This window comes from Coloeus monedula, assembly GCF_965178545.1.
Source record: "Coloeus monedula genome assembly, chromosome: 7".
In the NCBI taxonomy this organism is placed as follows: domain Eukaryota; kingdom Metazoa; phylum Chordata; class Aves; order Passeriformes; family Corvidae; genus Coloeus; species Coloeus monedula.
Window position 1 is genome coordinate 25,077,039 of NC_138787.1, and position 15,508 is coordinate 25,092,546.

Genomic DNA, 15,508 nt, shown 5'->3' on the forward strand with positions numbered 1-15,508 from the left:
CTGCCGCCCAGCTTTTAAAGGACCCCCCCGCGGTTGCCACCCCCCACCCCGCCTTCAGGAGGAGAGGAGTAGGATAGGAGAAGGAAGTGCTCCTTCCCTACCCCTATGAACACACACAGTCTCAGTTCCCCCGCATGCCAGGAGGCCCCTTCCCTCCCCTTTGCCTCACACACGTGCAAACACGAGGCACCCTCACCGGGGCGTGGGAGCATGTCTGCGTGTCACTCTCCATCACATGCCAAGGGTTCTGCTTGGGTGACTGGGGGGACAGGGGACACTGTCCCACAGAGTGGGAAGGGAGGGCTGGCCCCACGGGAGTAGGGGAAATGCCATAGAAGTTGGAGTGAGGAGGAAGCAGGCACATGTTGCATAAGGAGATCAAAATGCACCCTTAGCTGCTGGGGGAAGCACTCAGCCAGGCAGGCTCTGCGGCTCAGGGTGCTCACATCACCCTTGGGTGCGGGGACCTTCGCGCCAAAGATGGGGTGCCAGCGTTGCTGCAGTGTCAAGCTGTGCCAGCAAAAGGGGGCACTCCATACCCAGAACCCTCATGGCTGTGGAGGTGGAAGGGGGAGCAGCTCAGGTGCTCTCATGGGTGCCTGGTTTGTACCGGCTCTCCCTCTGGGCACTTCTGCCAGCCAGGCTGTGTCCAACAGAGAGGTGGGCAAGGGGTGTCCCCCAGGAATCTGTGGGGTGGTGGCAGGTGCAGGGATGTGAGCCTGGCCCTGCCCCAGGCATCCCCTGCCCCCTAAGCAAGGGCTAGAACAGCTGGGACGGGGTAGGGTCCCACCCAGAAGGCATGGTGGGGCCTTAGCACACAGCTCAGCTCCACCCGCCCTCCCTGAACCTCAGTTTCCACAAAGCAAACAAGACTGGACAGGCAGCGCTGGCAGCTTTATTTGCTGTTAGCTGGAGGGGAGCTGGGGAGAGGGCTGGCAGCCCCAGTGGAGGCAAAGGGGCTCCCGATGGGCCGCTGGTGGGCGAAGAATTCTGCAGCAAAGGAGATGGGGTCATGGGGCTGCTGGAAGAGCAACGCCTGGAGGAAGTCAGACAGCAGCGCCCGGACCTCGGGGTGCTGCTGGAGGTAGGCAGCATGGGATAGTTGCAGCTCATCCTGCAGTGGAGGGAACAGGGTGGGTGAGGTGGGCATGAACACGCATTTCCCCCTGGGCACTGTGCCAGGGCGAGGGGGACAGGAGCCTGGGTCCTTTCCCACACTTAAGAAAGCGTGAGGAAGGATGCTGGCCAGCCTGCCCCCTCAACGTGCCTCCTGGGCACGCCAGGGGAGACCCTGTTGGAGACTGGCACAGCCCTATGTCCCCTTGTCCCCATGTCCATGCATCTTGCCTTCCTGTCCAGGAACCAGGAGTAGAGCTGGATGTCCTCCTCCCAGTCCAGGGGCTCTTTGGGGAAGGGGAGCTGGGGCTCAAACCTACCTGGCAGCAGAAAGGTGGGGCAGGTGTTCCCCCTTGGCTTCCAGACAGTGGGCAGGGGCTGCCTGTGCTGGAGGGGCACAAGCCTCCCCTGTTCAGTACCTGACTTGCTGAGGATGGACTCATCCTGTAGAACCATCAGCACTGGGGAGCCAATCTGCATCAGCTGAGCCAAACGCCTGAGAGGGGAAGAGCCCTTGAGCTCCCCATCCTGTGTCCCAGCAGACTGGCAGGGCTGGGGTGCCTCTGACCGGACCCCTGCCCTTACCCATTGGGGAGGAAGCTGCTGTGCCACACAGTGGAGGCGCCGCTGCTGCTGTGCACGGCTCGCTCGATCACAAACACCTCTGTCTCTGCCGAGCCCACTGCCTGCCGCTGGATGCCCAGGGCAGACTGGGGGCGGTACAGACAGCGGTCAGCCTTGTCTCACAGTCACCCCTGCCCCCAGGTGCCATCCCCATGTGTCCCTCCCACGTTGTCAACCACATTCTCCCCACTCCCCACATCCCACTCTGGTATCCCCAACCCGACCCAGACCCCCTCATCCCACAGGCCCTCCTGGCTGGCAGCTCACGTAGCTGGAGGTGCAGAGGTTGCCCTCGGTGTCCATGGCTGGGAAGACAAGGTCGGGGGGCATTGTGTGCCGGCGTGCCAGCACCCGCAGCAGCAGGAGGCTGGCACCCTCCAGCAGCAGCCCCCGCAGCTTGGCCCGGCTGTAGCAGAAGCTCTGGCACTGTGGCTCTGCCTGCAGAGAGACTTGGCTACCTCCTGGGACAGCCAGCATCCCCAGGGACAGAGCCTGGGGCACCCCTGCTGAGACAGGCCAGCTGTCTCCTCCCAGGATGTGACCCTGCCCTCAACCTCACCTCTCCCTCCTGCAGGGTCTTCGAGACAGTCATCCCATGCTGGTGGCTCACAATGTGGGTCCTCTTCTCTGTGGGGTGTGGTCTGAGCTGCGGGAGGGGTGGGAGGCACAGGGTGGAGAGTAGAGCCAGGGCACCCCTTCTCTGAGGTGGCACTCCCCAGCACTGCTATCAATTGGGGTCCCATACCAGATGCATTGTGGGAAACTCCCTACCCCAGCTGCCACCCAGAGTAGGGGATGGGGACCAGGCTGGTGGGGCAGAGCTGGAGTCTAAGCATGACAAGGGACACCAGACTACCCGCAGTGGCCTTGCAGGGGGCTCAGCCCCCAGGAGGGCACCACTGCAGGCCACACCCCAGGGCAGCAGGTAGGACACAGGGATGCCACCACCACATCAGTCACCTCTAGGCACTCCTGCTCCTCCTGCTCCAAGGTCTCCAGCTGCCAGGTCACGTAGGCTGGCAGAACAAAGCCATACTCAACCAATCCTGTTGGCACTGTCCCCATTCCCAGCCCTCGGGACTGGTGGACAGGGATGTCCTCCTGGGGAGGAGGGAAGCCACCCTTGGCTCACCTTTGAGGGTGCTGGAGACAGGCACACCATCCTGCTTGCCTCGGAACCTGGTTTGCACCAGGATGCAGCTCTGCACCGGCTCACCTTCCCCCTGGTAGGGTGCCCACTGGGCTGCCATCCACCACTGGCCCTCTGCCTTGTCCCTCGGCGGGGCCCCCACGGCCACAACCTCCAGTGTCTCAGCAAACAGGCACCACTGCAGCTCCTTCAGCCCTGCACAGAGGGATAGTGACCCCAACACAGAGGGACAGTGACCTCGAGGAGATGGTCACTCCCTCCTGGAGTGACTGTCACCCCTGCCCAGTGCCCGTCCCTGTCTCCATTCCCCCCGTGCAGGCTGGGCCGAGCCCCTCACCATTTATCCCGCTCAATCCCCCACTGTCCGTCCCCCGCTGCCTTACCCGCTCCCCCCCCACCCCCTTGCACCGGGCACGGTGTGGCGGCACAGGGCGGGGGCTGGAGCGGGCACGCACCGATGAGACTCAGGAACTCGGCAGCAGTGTCCGCCACGGTCGGGGGCTCCTGTGGGCTCTCGGGAGGGGGCTCCATGCCTCGCCTAGGGGCTCCTGCTGCCGGACCCTCGGGTGAGGGGGCGGCGCGGCTCCCCCCAACCGCGGTACCCCCCACCCACGCGTGACCCTGGGGGGCAGTGACACCCAGCCCGCCTCTGCAGCCCCCAGCCCCCCGGGTCCCCCGCCGTCCCCCCCGGGCCGCCGCCCGCCGGAACGACCCCGGTGCCCCCCACGCCTCACGGTCTCCCAGGCAACGCCCTGGCCCCACCTCTTAAAGGGGCCGCGGAGAGAAAGGGACGAACACATATAAAATCGATCCAGTCTTTTATTTGGGGCGTGGGGGTGATTGTGGCTCCGATCCCCAGTGAAGCAGCACCCCCATACCGCAGCAGTGTGACCCTGTGGCCCCGTCCCAGTGTGTGTGTGTGTGTGTGTGCGTACAGGGGGGGCTCCGGCATCAAGGACGGGGTGCTGGAAAGGAGTCCCTTGCCTGGAGGTAGTACTGCCGCCCGCCTCCCCTTGCTGGCTCCGTCCCAGCCCCCACAAAGGAGATGCACAACACTGGGGGCTTAAGGGGAGGAGGCCGAGTGGTGATGGTGGAGGGGAAATTGGGGACTCCCAGAAAAACAGGGGGGGTTGTGTAGGAGAAGCCCTTGGTGCCATTCCTAGAGCCCCAGCAGTGAGGCAGGGGGCTACAGATCCCCTGAGAGGGGATTGAGGTGCTTCTATGTGACAGCTGGTGACCCTCAAGTCTGAGGGAGCAAAGGCAGGAATCACTTGTGGGGTGCCCACTTAAGGGGATGTCCACTCTTCCCCCTCCCCCAACCCTACACCCCAGGAGGGAGATTCACAGCAAAACAAACCACAGTCTTGGACCCGCTGTGCCCAACCATCACCCGGCCCCGTGGAAAGGGGGGATCCGGGGAGTGAGAGGGGGGGATCTAGGTGGCTTGGTAGAGGTCCTTGCGCCTCCGCACCTCCTTGAGAACACGGGCACGGAAGGCATCAGGGTCCTCCCCCGTGCCTTGCCACAGCCCCAGTGCCTCCTGCAGCTCCGGCCGGTGGGTCCGCAGGAAGGGGTTGTAGGTCTGCTCTTCTCCCAGTGTGGAGGGGCACTGTGGGGGAAGCCGTTCAGCTCCCCTGCCGGAGGCAGCACCCCTGGGATGCTGGGAGCTGGGAATGCCCCCATCACCCCCTGCCACTATGACACCCACCATGCAAGAGGGTGTTGGGGTGCAGCATCCCTGCCAAAGGAACCCCATGAGGGGTTGGGGTGGTGGGTGCTGCAGCCAGGGGACCCCCACGCCTCACCGTGCTTCTCTTCTCCTGACGTTGCTGCACTGCCCACTGCAGCTTCTGCTCCAGCGCGGAATTGTCCAACTCCAGGAGGCTGGCGAAGGTCAGGCACTCCAGCGCATATTCGTGGCCTGTGGACCCCCATATGCAGCCCTCAGCATCCCCCCCACCCAGCTCTCTCTCGGCAGTGGGGACTAGGGGGACACCAGCAACTGTGCCCTGCTGCTGGGGACACTCACCTGGCCACAGCAGCGTGTCCTCGCCCAAGCCCACGGCCACGTCCAGGGAGGCGAGCATGGTCTCAGGGGAGCCCTCAAACGGCCTACCTGGACCCCAACACAACTGCCTGTCATGGGGGGGCACTGGGGGGTACCCCTAAGCCCATCCCAGGGCGGGATAACCCCTGTCTGGGGTTGGGTGCACTCACCACAGCCAGCAAGGAAGAGGAGGTCCCCGGAGAAGAGGCAGGGGGGGCTGCCAAAGGGCGCCCCATCCAGCACGTACACCATGTGGCCCACGGTGTGGCCAGGTGTGGCGAGTGCCTCGAAGGTCAGGCAGCCCACGCTCACCTTCTCCCTGTCTGCAAGTGGGCTGTGCCGGGAACAGGGGGCACCGTCAGGGTGGTCCCCTCAACCTCAGCACCTCAAAATACCCACCTCCCCTGGGCAACCCTTCCCCGCACACTGGTGTCAGGAGCGTGCCAGGCCTCTGCCCAACATGGTACTGGGGGGATGGACTGGTGGGTGAGTGCCGCAGACATCACAAGTGGTGGTTGGGAATGAAGCCCCCCCAAATTTACATGGGTGCTAGGGGGGCGCAGGACTTACTTGGTGAGCTGTGGGATGGCATCAAGAGCGCTGCCGTACACCCTGCAGGAGCTGTGCTTCTGGCAGAGCGCCTCGTTCCCTCCGCTGTGGTCCCTGCAGACAGGGAGGTCAGAGACCCTAAATGTGCCCCCCTGTACTCCCCCCCACTAAACGGGGCAGGGCTGGGGGTCACCTCAGCTGGGGCAACCTTCACAGCAGCTACCAACCCTCCCAGGGCCACTGCTTGCCCTTACCAGTGTTTGTGTGTGCAGAATATGGCCTCCAGCATCACCCCCTCTTCTTCAATGGCAGCCTGGGAATGGGGAGGAAATATGGACAGAGAGATCAGGGGGGACAGAGAACCCAAGTACCAGTTTCCCCCTAAACCCTGTCCACTGCCAGCTCCCCAGGTGCTGGATGAGCCCTGTCATGCTCCATCTTGCCTTGGGCACTTAAGGGCTGCAGTTTAGGGGCAGATTTGCTCCCCTCTAACCCCAAAATACAGAGACATGCCACCCCCTCACCTGGAGACACCCAAACACCAGATGAGGGGCTGTGGGGGTCTCACCTGTACAGCCAGTGGGTCAGAGGGGTCGATGATGGCCGCTTGGCTGGAGCCAGTGTCGATGACTAGGTAGCTGTAGTTGTTGGAGAGCACAGGAATGGGCAGGATTTTCACCCCTGGGGGGGAGGAGAACAGACAGAATCAGGGCATGACCCCCTCAGCTGGAAAAGGGGGAGTCCAGGCCAAACTCCCCACATCTTACATCAAATTCTTAGTTAAACATGCTTCGGGCAATTCAGTGATGGCAACCCCTCCCCACCCCAAAGTGCCAGTGCTGGGGGGACACTGCAAAGTCATGGCGTGGGAGGGGCTCGCCGGGACTCACCAGGGAAGCAGTAGGGCTGGGGCACGGAGTGGCCGTGCGGGTACCGCTCCCGTGCCTTCTTCACCTGCCGCTGGTAGAAGAGGTAGCCCAGGCGTGTGCGGGCGTACAGGCTGTACCTAGGGAGGGCAGACACCCCTCGTCATTAAACCCCAGTCCCTCTAAGGAGCCCACTTGGGGAGGGGGCTACTGCCGGGGCTGGAACTCCCACAGGGAACACATACAGGGCCACTTTCTCATTCGGGGGCGCTGGAGGTGGTGTGTGTGTGTACTCCATACCCCAGATGGGTAGTGAGGGCAGGGCTGGTTCTCCAAGCAGACGCCCTCCAGCTGCTTCGGGCAGCAAGGACTGGTGGGGAGCATTGCTGCGGGGTGCTCACCAGGAGGGGCCGAAGCCGGCTGTCCCTCCCGATGCTCCGGGGAGGACATGCCCAAGCTTGCCATGGTCCGGGGGATCAGGGGAGAGAGAATGGGCCGAGGAAAAGGGAGGCAAGAGATACCCCCGTGCATGTGGGGGTGAAAAAGACAACAGGCTGCGGAGTTCGGAGGGACCTCCCCGTTTACACAGCAGCGATTGGGGAATGGTGCCATGACCGACATGTAACGTCCCCGCTTGCAAAGCCTATTCCCGGCCGAGGGCACCCCTGGATGGGACACCGGGAGCGATCCCTGCAGTAGTCGGGGGTCCCCTGCGTCTGCGGCGGTAGGAGCCCGAAACCGGGGAGCCGGGGCTCCTGCCAGCACCAGGTAGCCTGACCACGGCCGGGGCAACGGGGCAGGTCAGCGGTGAGCAGGCGCCCGTAGGGGAGAGTGACCGGCGCCGTGCGGAGGGAGCCGGTGGCTCATGCCCGGTCCCAGCGGCCGGGCTGATACCGCCCGCCTCACTGCCCCGGCCGGGGCGGGCTGAGCCCCAGCCCGGTCTCTCCGTGCCGGCGCGGCCGCAGGTTGCTCCCCGGGCGGCTCCGCACAAGCAGGGGAGAGCGGTGGGCCCTCCCTCCCGGCGGCGGCACAAAGGCGGGCGGCGGTGGCTCCCTCCCCGCGGGGGTCCCGCAGCGGCGAACGCTCGCTCTGTCGCTCACTCACCCCAGGCGGAACAGCAGCGGGGCGGCGAAGGCCATGAGCGCGGCGGCGGCGCGGCGGGCGCGGCGGAGGAGGCGCAGGCAGGCGGCCCCGAGCCCGCGCGCCCCGGCCGCTGCCGCCGCCGCCGCCGCCCCGCCGGGCCCCGCGGCCATGCCGCCAACCGGCGTCACGCGCCCGCCGCGCCGCGCCCCCTGCCGGCCCCGCCGCGCCCCCTGCCGGCCCCGCCGCCGCGGCACCGGGAGCGGGGGAGGGACCCACGCTCGGCACAGCACTCGCGTCACCCGCCCAGAGGAGGGGATTCCCCCCCCCCGCCGCTGCTAGGGGTGTCCCCCCGATGACGTCACCGCGTGAGGAAGGGGGTCCCTGAGTGACGTCAGAGCCGTCGGGAAAAAAGTCCAGGGCGGGGCGGGCGAGGGCCAGCGGGGTCCGTCCTGGGGAGCAACAGGCGGGAGCGCACCCCGCTCCCGGGCACCGGCCGTCCCGGGTGCAGGGCGCGGAGCAGCCGCGGGGGGGCGCGGAGGGCGGTGGCTACCCCCGCCCCGCCTGCCCGTCCCGTCCCGGCTCGTCCCGTCTGGTCTCGGCCGTAGCCCAGCGGAGCAGCGCGCAGCAGGTAGGGTGGCCCGCCCCGCTCCGCGCCCCCCGCCGTTCCCGAGTCCCGCCTGAGGCCCCTGGCGGTCCCCTTCGTTCTCTCGACTCCCCTCCTCTCGGTTCGTCCCCCCACCCCCCTGACCCCGCGCACTCCGGTGCCGCAGCCGGCGAGGGGCTATCCCGGTGCTCTCCCGAGCGTCCCGGCGGCCGACGGGGACTGGGCGAGGGTGGGCGGCCGGTCGCTAAACAGCGGGGACGCGCTGCCACCCCCCGCTCCCCCGTCACCGGAGTGGGTGGGGGCACGTCGGGTTGAGGTCCGGCGGGAGGAAGGGGGACGGAGCGCGGTCCCACGAGCAGGGACGCGGGGGCACAGGACCCCCACGCGGACCACGGTGGGGTCCCACGGTGGCGCTGGTGCTGTTTTCCGGACCCCACGCGATAGCGTGGCGGGGAATCGGGGCGTGGTGCGGGGTGGTTCGTGGGAGGGCAGCGACGCTTGTGCTGTGGAGGGTGTCCCCACGGACCCCGTGGGGTGTCTCGGGAGGGGTGGGCACGGGTTTGTGCCCGGCAAGGTGTGGGGGTGACCCCATGGAGGTGCGTGGGGACCAGCACTGGGTGGTGGGGGGTGCTGGGGCTGGGGCGTAGGAGGACACCTCTGTCCGATGTCTCTGCCCCCCGGGAGAGAGCTTGCAGAGGGGCAGGGATGTAGGAGTGGTCGTGCTGAACCCCAGGAAACTTGTGTCGTGTGTGAGTGGTGTGGGGCAGCGGGGACATCCGGCCCAGGAGGGCCATACTGACCCGCTTGTGTGAGCTGAACAGGGCTGGCCTGGGCTGGGCCTGGCCAGGACAAGTTGTGCTGTGTTGGGTTGTGCTGTACTGAGCCGTGCTGTGCTGCACGAGGCAGCTGTGCCCTGTTGTACCGTACCAGTCTGTGCCATGCCGTGCCAGGCTGTGCCACTGTGCTGTGCCACTCTGTGCTGTGCCATACCAGGCTGTGTTGTACCAACCTGTGCTGTAATGGTGGGAGCTTCCAGGCTCTTCAAGAGTGAGATACTTTCTCAGACAGTTTGAGTGTGGGGAGCTCTGTCCCCCACCCCAAACCATGATCCCCTCTTAAAGTGGTTGTGTAACCCCAGGGAACCCATGGAGCTGGTGGCAGGGGCCTGAGCCTGGCAGGAATGCCAGGGCGGGTGGTGGGGACACAACCTGGGCTACCCGTGGGGCTGTAAAAGGGATGATGGTTGCCTGTGCCCCATGTCCCTGCCACATGTGCCTTATCTGTGCTGAGTCACGGTGGCAGTGCAGAGTAGCACCCTGTCTCCAGGGACCGTGTCATGCCAGGGTCACTGAGCTGGCCCTGCATGGCCTACCATCTAACTGGTGACCTCGGTTTCGGGACCGTGCAGTGCCATGGACCGAGGAGGGTTCAGCTGCCTGCTTCCCTGGGTGTGGCAGCTGCTGGGACCCGTCAGGCTGGTTCCTTCCCTGTGCCCAAGGCTACCCCAATGGGGTGGGAACAGGAGGGTCTGGAGCAGTCACAAGGTGGTGGTCATGGGCACAGGGTAGGACCCCGCTGATGATCCTGTGCCAGTCAGATACAGCCCCACTTTCTCCAGACACCTGGGTTCCTTCCTGGGGACTCCAGTCCCCCTGTAACTTCGGTGTCAGTCACAGAGGCTTTCATAGGGTCAAGGTCCTGTTTTGGGCCGTTCCCTGGCTGCACAGATGAGGAGATACCGGGGGGGTACCGTGTGCTTTCTGGGAAACCACAACATGGAGAAAGTGAACTTCCTATCCATGTGGTCACTGCCACGCCAGTTATTTATTTTTGGTGCTGTCGTCATCGCAAGGATGAAGGGCAGCGTGACTGTGGCAGCTCTGCCGTGGCTGGGACAGTTGGATGGAAGGAGGAATGGAGGCACAGACACGGAACTGCTCCCCCCAGCCCAGCATGACTGGTATGGGTGTGCCCCCAGCATCGCTGCCTGTCCAGCCCGGCTGCGGGAAGCACTGGCGTCACACAGGAGGAAGTGCCCAATCCCCTCCCAGCCTGGTCCTGGCAAGGATCAGATCTTGGTTCCTTCCCTGGGATGGTCCCAAGATCACATCACTGCTGCAGGCAGGAGGATTGTGGGGGGTCCTGGCGCCTGCCTGGGGTCTGGGGTGCCAGTGCTGAGGGGGTGGGAGGTGCGTAAAGGCCTGGCACTGTCTACTGGCAGCGCTGTTGTTTTCCTGGCCTTGGAGATCCTGCTTTCCTTCTCCTCCTCCTGCAGCTGGCCCTGAGCCCGGGCTGCCTGCTCACAGCTGCCGGGGGTTCTGTGAGGGGGCCTGCTGTGGCCGAGGAGGGGAGCTCAGCCCCAGGGGGGTCTCAACTCCACTCCCCGAGGAAGAGTCCATCTCCTGTAGAGGTGACGTGGGTGTCACTTCGCCTTATTACTCCCTGAGAGGACTCAGGAGTTCTAGAGCCCCTGTGTGACCCATGCATCTGTTGGGTGGGGAACACCCCCGAAATGGAGGGGGGGGGAAGTGGGATCTGTGTGATTGTGATGAGGATCAGACCCTGTGTTTCCATCCCAGGAAGTCAGCAGGGTGATACCATTTGTCCTCAGTGTGGTGCTACCCGGAGCCACAGACCAGCCAGGGGTGCTGCTTCCCTGGCAGTGTCAGGGTGGGCTTCAAAGACTGGAGAGGTCAGATCTCTTCTGAAAAGGTCACGTCCCTGACGCAGCTTGAGTCAGCGCGTGGCTGTGCCCTGCCCGTGGCTGACCACTGACGCGGGTGCCGGGGACTCAAGGCACAGGAATGCAGGTGGCCCCAGCCAAGGGACAGTGGGGACATCCCTTGTCTCTCAATGACCTGCTGGCATTGAGGCCAACTCGTCCTTACTAATTAGGAGCCACTATTAAAGTGGGAGGGGGAGGTTTTGTGGCTGCACAATCCCCTCTGTCACTGCACCCTTGGCTCCACTCGCCAAGAGCAGGTCCTGCCCGGGGACCTGTGCTGAAGCCCCACGTCTTCTGTTCCCTCCAGGTGCCCGTGGGAGACGCAGGGAACCGGCATGTCGCAGCCCAGCGCACCACCCCCCTATGATGACAAGAACCCACTCTACCCACCACCCCCAGGGGGGTACCCCCAGCCCCCCCACTATGCTGGGGGGTACCCGCAGCCTGGGGGATACCCTGCGGGGGCGGGGTACCCACAGCCAGGGGGGTACCCCGCATCAGGGGGGTACCCTGCATCAGGGGGGTACTCTCATCCGGGCATGGCCATGCCGACCATGCCTATGCGGTTTGGTAAGTGGGACACCTTGGTTTATTTGGGGGAGGGCACTAGAAGCAGGGGTGCTGTTAGGGGCTGCATGGCTGATCCTGGTGCTGAGGGGTGTCCACTATCACAGGAGACAACGGCCTTGGAGATGGCTCCGCCTTCCAATCAGTTGACTGGGATGATAGGAAAGTCCGGCACACCTTCATCCGCAAGGTGAGTCCCAAGGAGCCAGGGGCACCTGTTAGGGTGGGGGGCCAAGTGCTGACTTCCCTGTCTCTTGCAGGTCTATGCCATCATCTCCCTGCAGCTCCTGGTGACAGTGGGAATCATCTCTGTGTTCACCTTTGTGTGAGTAGAGGGTTCTTCCTTACCCTTGTTGTGAAAAAGAGGGAAGCTTGAGTTCCTTGGGGGGATGTTCAGAGGGGACAGCAGGTGCTGTCTCCTCTCCCTCACACTTGTCCCTCCTGTCCCACAGCCACCCTGTCCGCTCCTTTGTCCAGAGGAATGTCGCCATCTACTACGCCTCATAGTGAGTAGGGGTTCTGCTGGCTCGCATGCCCCCAGCTCGTACCCCCACATCCGCAGTCTCCCAGCCCAGGGGCTGATCCTGGTAGGGGGTTGTGGGGCTGACACCCGCTGTCTCTCCTTGCAGTGCTGTGTTCCTGGTGACCTACCTGGTGCTGGCCTGCTGCCAGGGTCCCCGGTGAGTCTCTGGGATGCGCAGAATGGGGTGCATGGGTATGGGGGGGGTGTCTCCAGAGCATCAAGATGGGTTCATGCCTGGGGCTGCCCCTGGGTGATGGGGACCAGGGGGATGCGACATGGTTGCTGTCACTAGCTCACCTCTCTCCTGTTTCGTCCTCAGGAGACGCTTCCCCTGGAATATTATCCTGCTGAGCATCTTTGTGAGTGGGCTGGGACTGGTGAGGGGTCCTGGTGGTGCCCCTGTGGCACCCCAGCTCCCCAGGTGGGCTGGGAGGGATAGGAGGACGTGGGCAGGCGGGCAGCCCACTGAGCTCACCCTTCTCTCCCACAGACGCTGGCCATGGGGCTGATGACAGGCACGATTGCCAGGTACGCCCTGGGGACCCTGCGGTGATAGGATCCGGGGTCCCTCTTGTCCTCCACAATGCAGCCAGCTCAAGTGAGAGGCTGCCAGGAGCCAGGGGATGCTCCAGTCCCTTGGGGTCAGGGACTGCAGGGTTCCTGTCCAGGACTGGGGCTATGGGGGAGGGTCACCAACACCCTTGTGGCAGGGGGATGCTGAAGTGTGAGGTGACTTTGTTGTTGCTTCTCTCTGTAGCATGTACCAGACAAAAGCTGTCCTGATTGCCATGCTCATCACCGCCATTGTGGCCATTGTTGTGACCATCTTCTGCTTCCAGACCAAGGCAAGGAGAGGGACACACCCTGCCCTGCCCTCTGTGGGCCAGGTGTGGGGACACCCTGGGCTCTCCTGTGACAACTGTGTGTGTCCCCCCATCAGGTTGATTTTACGTCGTGTCCGGGGCTATTCTGCGTGCTGGGCATTGTGGTCATGGTGACCGGGATCATCACTGCCATTGTCCTCTCCTTCAAATATGTGAGTGGGCAGGACAGAGGGGTGGTGGGGTGGCATGGCTGTTCCTGGTTGGGTATCCCCAGGGCTGGTGCAGGCAGGGGGTTTGGGTGGTCCCCTTGCTGGGAAGCAGGGTGTGGTTTGAGCCACGGAAGGCAGCTTGCCCACAGGGAGAGGGTGCGTCGGCATCAGAAGCAGCTCCTCAGGAGCCAGGTGTGGGCAGGACCTGCCCTGCCTTGCCTGCTGCCTGCCAGCACCCCGGCTCACCCTGCCCGTGTCCCCTTCCCGCACAGGTCCCCTGGCTCCACATGCTGTACGCGGCCATTGGGGCCATCGCGTTCACACTGGTGAGTTGACAGCTGGAGCGGGCAGAGGGTGTCGGGCAGGGGCTGGGGAGGGAGGAATTCCCCCTTGGTCCTTGCTTGATGTTCTCTGTCCCCGCAGTTCCTTGCCTATGACACCCAACTTGTGCTGGGGAACAGGAAGAACACACTGAGCCCCGAGGAATATGTCTACGGTGCCCTCACCATCTACACTGACATCATCTACATCTTTACCTTCATCCTGCAGATAGTAGGCCGGGATTAGCCCTGGGATCCCTCCTGTCCCTCTCTGGCTGCCCCTCACCCCTCATCTGGTCTCTGTACAGGATAGTCCGCTTACTGTGACTCCTAATGCTTTGGCATTCCTACCTGTAGGCTGCTAAGGAAAGGGCTTCCCTTGATCATCCCCCAACAAGCCTTTGAGGGCAGTGGGGGGGACTGGCTGCCAGCGTTCAGGCAGTTTAGCCTGGCTTTGGCACCGCTTACCAAGGCTGTGCCAATGGCATTGGGCTGGCAGCGGAATGTCACAGCCCTGCCTGGGCACAGGGAGCTGGCAGCGGCTGCTGGGATCATGTTGGGATTTTTTGGCAGAGAACAGTTGGTGTCATTCATTCTGTGCCTTAAATGTGGCTCTGGCCATGCCCCCTCCCCGAGCTGTGGCTGTGCCCGGTGTGGGCAGGGGGCAGCTGGGACCTCCGTGGCAGAGCTCACATTGCAGAGGCCCTGCAGCCACGGATGTGGGCTAAGTTGCACTTGCTAAATAAAACACTTCAGTTTTCCAGATGGTCCCAGTCTTACTGGTATGGCAACTCCCTAAAAAATCCTGTGGGCAGCCTCAGCGGGGGCTGCGGCCTGGGGCAGCACAAACACTGCTTTGGGATGGGAAAACCAAGGTCAGACTGCTCCAGGCCTGGCCTCCCTCCCCTGCCTGTCACCCCTGCCCCTGTGGGCAGAAGCCTTGCCGCAGAACAACTGGGGCCCCTGCTGGTGAGGCAGGCAGAACCTTGGGCTGAGCATTGAGGGAGCAACCACTGCAGCACTGAGCTGTTTCACTTTATTTGTCCCTATTCAGCTCCACAATCACTTCATGGTCTGGACAGGCAGGGCAGATGCCACTGTCATGTGTTTCATGGGGCTGGCGTCCCCTTGGCCAGCTCCTCCAGTGTGCCACAGTGACAGCCTGGGGATGGGGGGCAGCTTGGCTATGCCCCCCTGACCACCCTGCTGTATCGCTCCGACTCATACTCGCCCTGGTTGGCTTCCATCATCGTTCGGCGGATTTTGAGCTGCTCAAGGCGGTTTTTGTCCACTTGCCGTTTGACCAGGAGGAAGAGGATGATGCCGGAAGGCAATCCAATGGCCCTGCAGGACAGCCAGCAGTCAAGGAGATGGAGAGAGTTGGTGGGGAAACAAGGGCACTGTGCCACTCCGGGGCTCCATGGACAGTGCCCTGCTCAGTACTACAGCCCCCCAAGCCCCCTGTTCCACCCCAGAGCCCCACAGAGCAGCGCAGCCTCCCAGTACCGACCCTCTCCCACCACCAGAGCCACTCACCAGGCCACCCCCACCGGCTTCATCGGGTTCTTGCCCTTCTTGCGCGTGGGGATGTACTCCACCCCCTCGGGGAGCCCCCCGCTGCCAGGCTCCTGACTGGCCCGTTGTCCCGCTGGCCGGTGGCAGCTCTGCCCGAAGAGCCGTGTGCCCCGGGGGTCCGGCCGCCCCCAGGTCCTGGCAGGACACGCTGAAAGGCCTGCTGCCACCAGCAGTCCTGCGGGGAGAGAGGCATTAGGGAGGGACAGCCATGGGGTAGAGTGTGGGGGGCTCAGCCCGGGCTGCCTGAAGCTCCTGTCCCTGCCCGTACCCCCGCCCTTTTCCCGGCCCTTATCCCTGCCCCAGGATGACATCCCGAGCCCCATCCCCACCCCCATCCCCCGCCATAGCCCCTGCCCTTCCGCCAGGGGGCGCTCGAAGGCGGGGCCTAAGCTGGGCGGGGCGTGGCCAAGCTCAGCGGGGGCGTGGCTCTCCCCACCGGGGCTGGGCTGGGGCGCGTCTCGGGGCCCGTGTGCCGAAGGCCGCGGGACCGTGCCGTGAGGGTGGTGGCGGGACGGTCCCGGTCCCCCCGCCCCGGGGTTTCCCCCTGCTCCCTCCGGCCGTTACCGCGCAATCCGCCTCGCGCCGCCGCCATGGTGCCGGTGTGCGGCGGCTCCGCTGCATGCCGGGAGCTGCAGTCTCGCCGCGCAGGGACTGTCTGCGGGCGGTGCCGCACGCTCCGTGCGCAGAGAACTACAACTCCCAGAGTGCGCCGCGCAGGGCGGGGCC

At 64.3% G+C, this 15,508-nt stretch overlaps 3 protein-coding genes across 3 annotated transcripts; 1 reads left to right on the plus strand and 2 right to left on the minus strand.

Annotated features, from left to right (window-relative positions):
* Positions 1-895: 895 nt before the first annotated feature.
* Positions 896-3,421, minus strand: CATIP (ciliogenesis associated TTC17 interacting protein; the record flags this gene model as incomplete). The annotated part of the gene is made up of 9 exons (XM_082285517.1): positions 896-1,114; positions 1,348-1,436; positions 1,536-1,612; positions 1,702-1,826; positions 2,008-2,178; positions 2,300-2,386; positions 2,701-2,756; positions 2,873-3,085; positions 3,346-3,421. The coding sequence occupies 9 exons, from the start codon at positions 3,419-3,421 to the stop codon at positions 896-898; spliced, it is 1,113 nt and encodes a 370-aa protein (XP_082141643.1).
* A 375-nt stretch (positions 3,422-3,796) lies between these two features.
* PNKD (PNKD metallo-beta-lactamase domain containing) lies at positions 3,797-15,454 on the minus strand. The gene is made up of 12 exons (XM_082285597.1): positions 15,347-15,454; positions 14,744-14,957; positions 14,398-14,551; positions 7,457-7,644; positions 6,377-6,492; positions 6,055-6,167; positions 5,741-5,799; positions 5,508-5,600; positions 5,108-5,271; positions 4,920-5,006; positions 4,696-4,811; positions 3,797-4,499 (listed from the first exon to the last, which is right to left on the minus strand). The coding sequence occupies exons 1-12, from the start codon at positions 15,372-15,374 to the stop codon at positions 4,326-4,328; spliced, it is 1,506 nt and encodes a 501-aa protein (XP_082141723.1). The 5' UTR covers positions 15,375-15,454; the 3' UTR covers positions 3,797-4,325.
* On the plus strand, positions 7,755-13,970 carry TMBIM1 (transmembrane BAX inhibitor motif containing 1). The gene is made up of 12 exons (XM_082285487.1): positions 7,755-8,063; positions 11,072-11,334; positions 11,439-11,521; positions 11,592-11,656; positions 11,784-11,837; positions 11,961-12,011; positions 12,174-12,213; positions 12,345-12,382; positions 12,612-12,699; positions 12,795-12,890; positions 13,160-13,213; positions 13,311-13,970. Exons 2-12 carry the CDS (start codon positions 11,100-11,102, stop codon positions 13,452-13,454), a joined length of 948 nt encoding a protein of 315 aa, XP_082141613.1. The 5' UTR covers positions 7,755-8,063; positions 11,072-11,099; the 3' UTR covers positions 13,455-13,970.
* Positions 15,455-15,508: the final 54 nt, after the last annotated feature.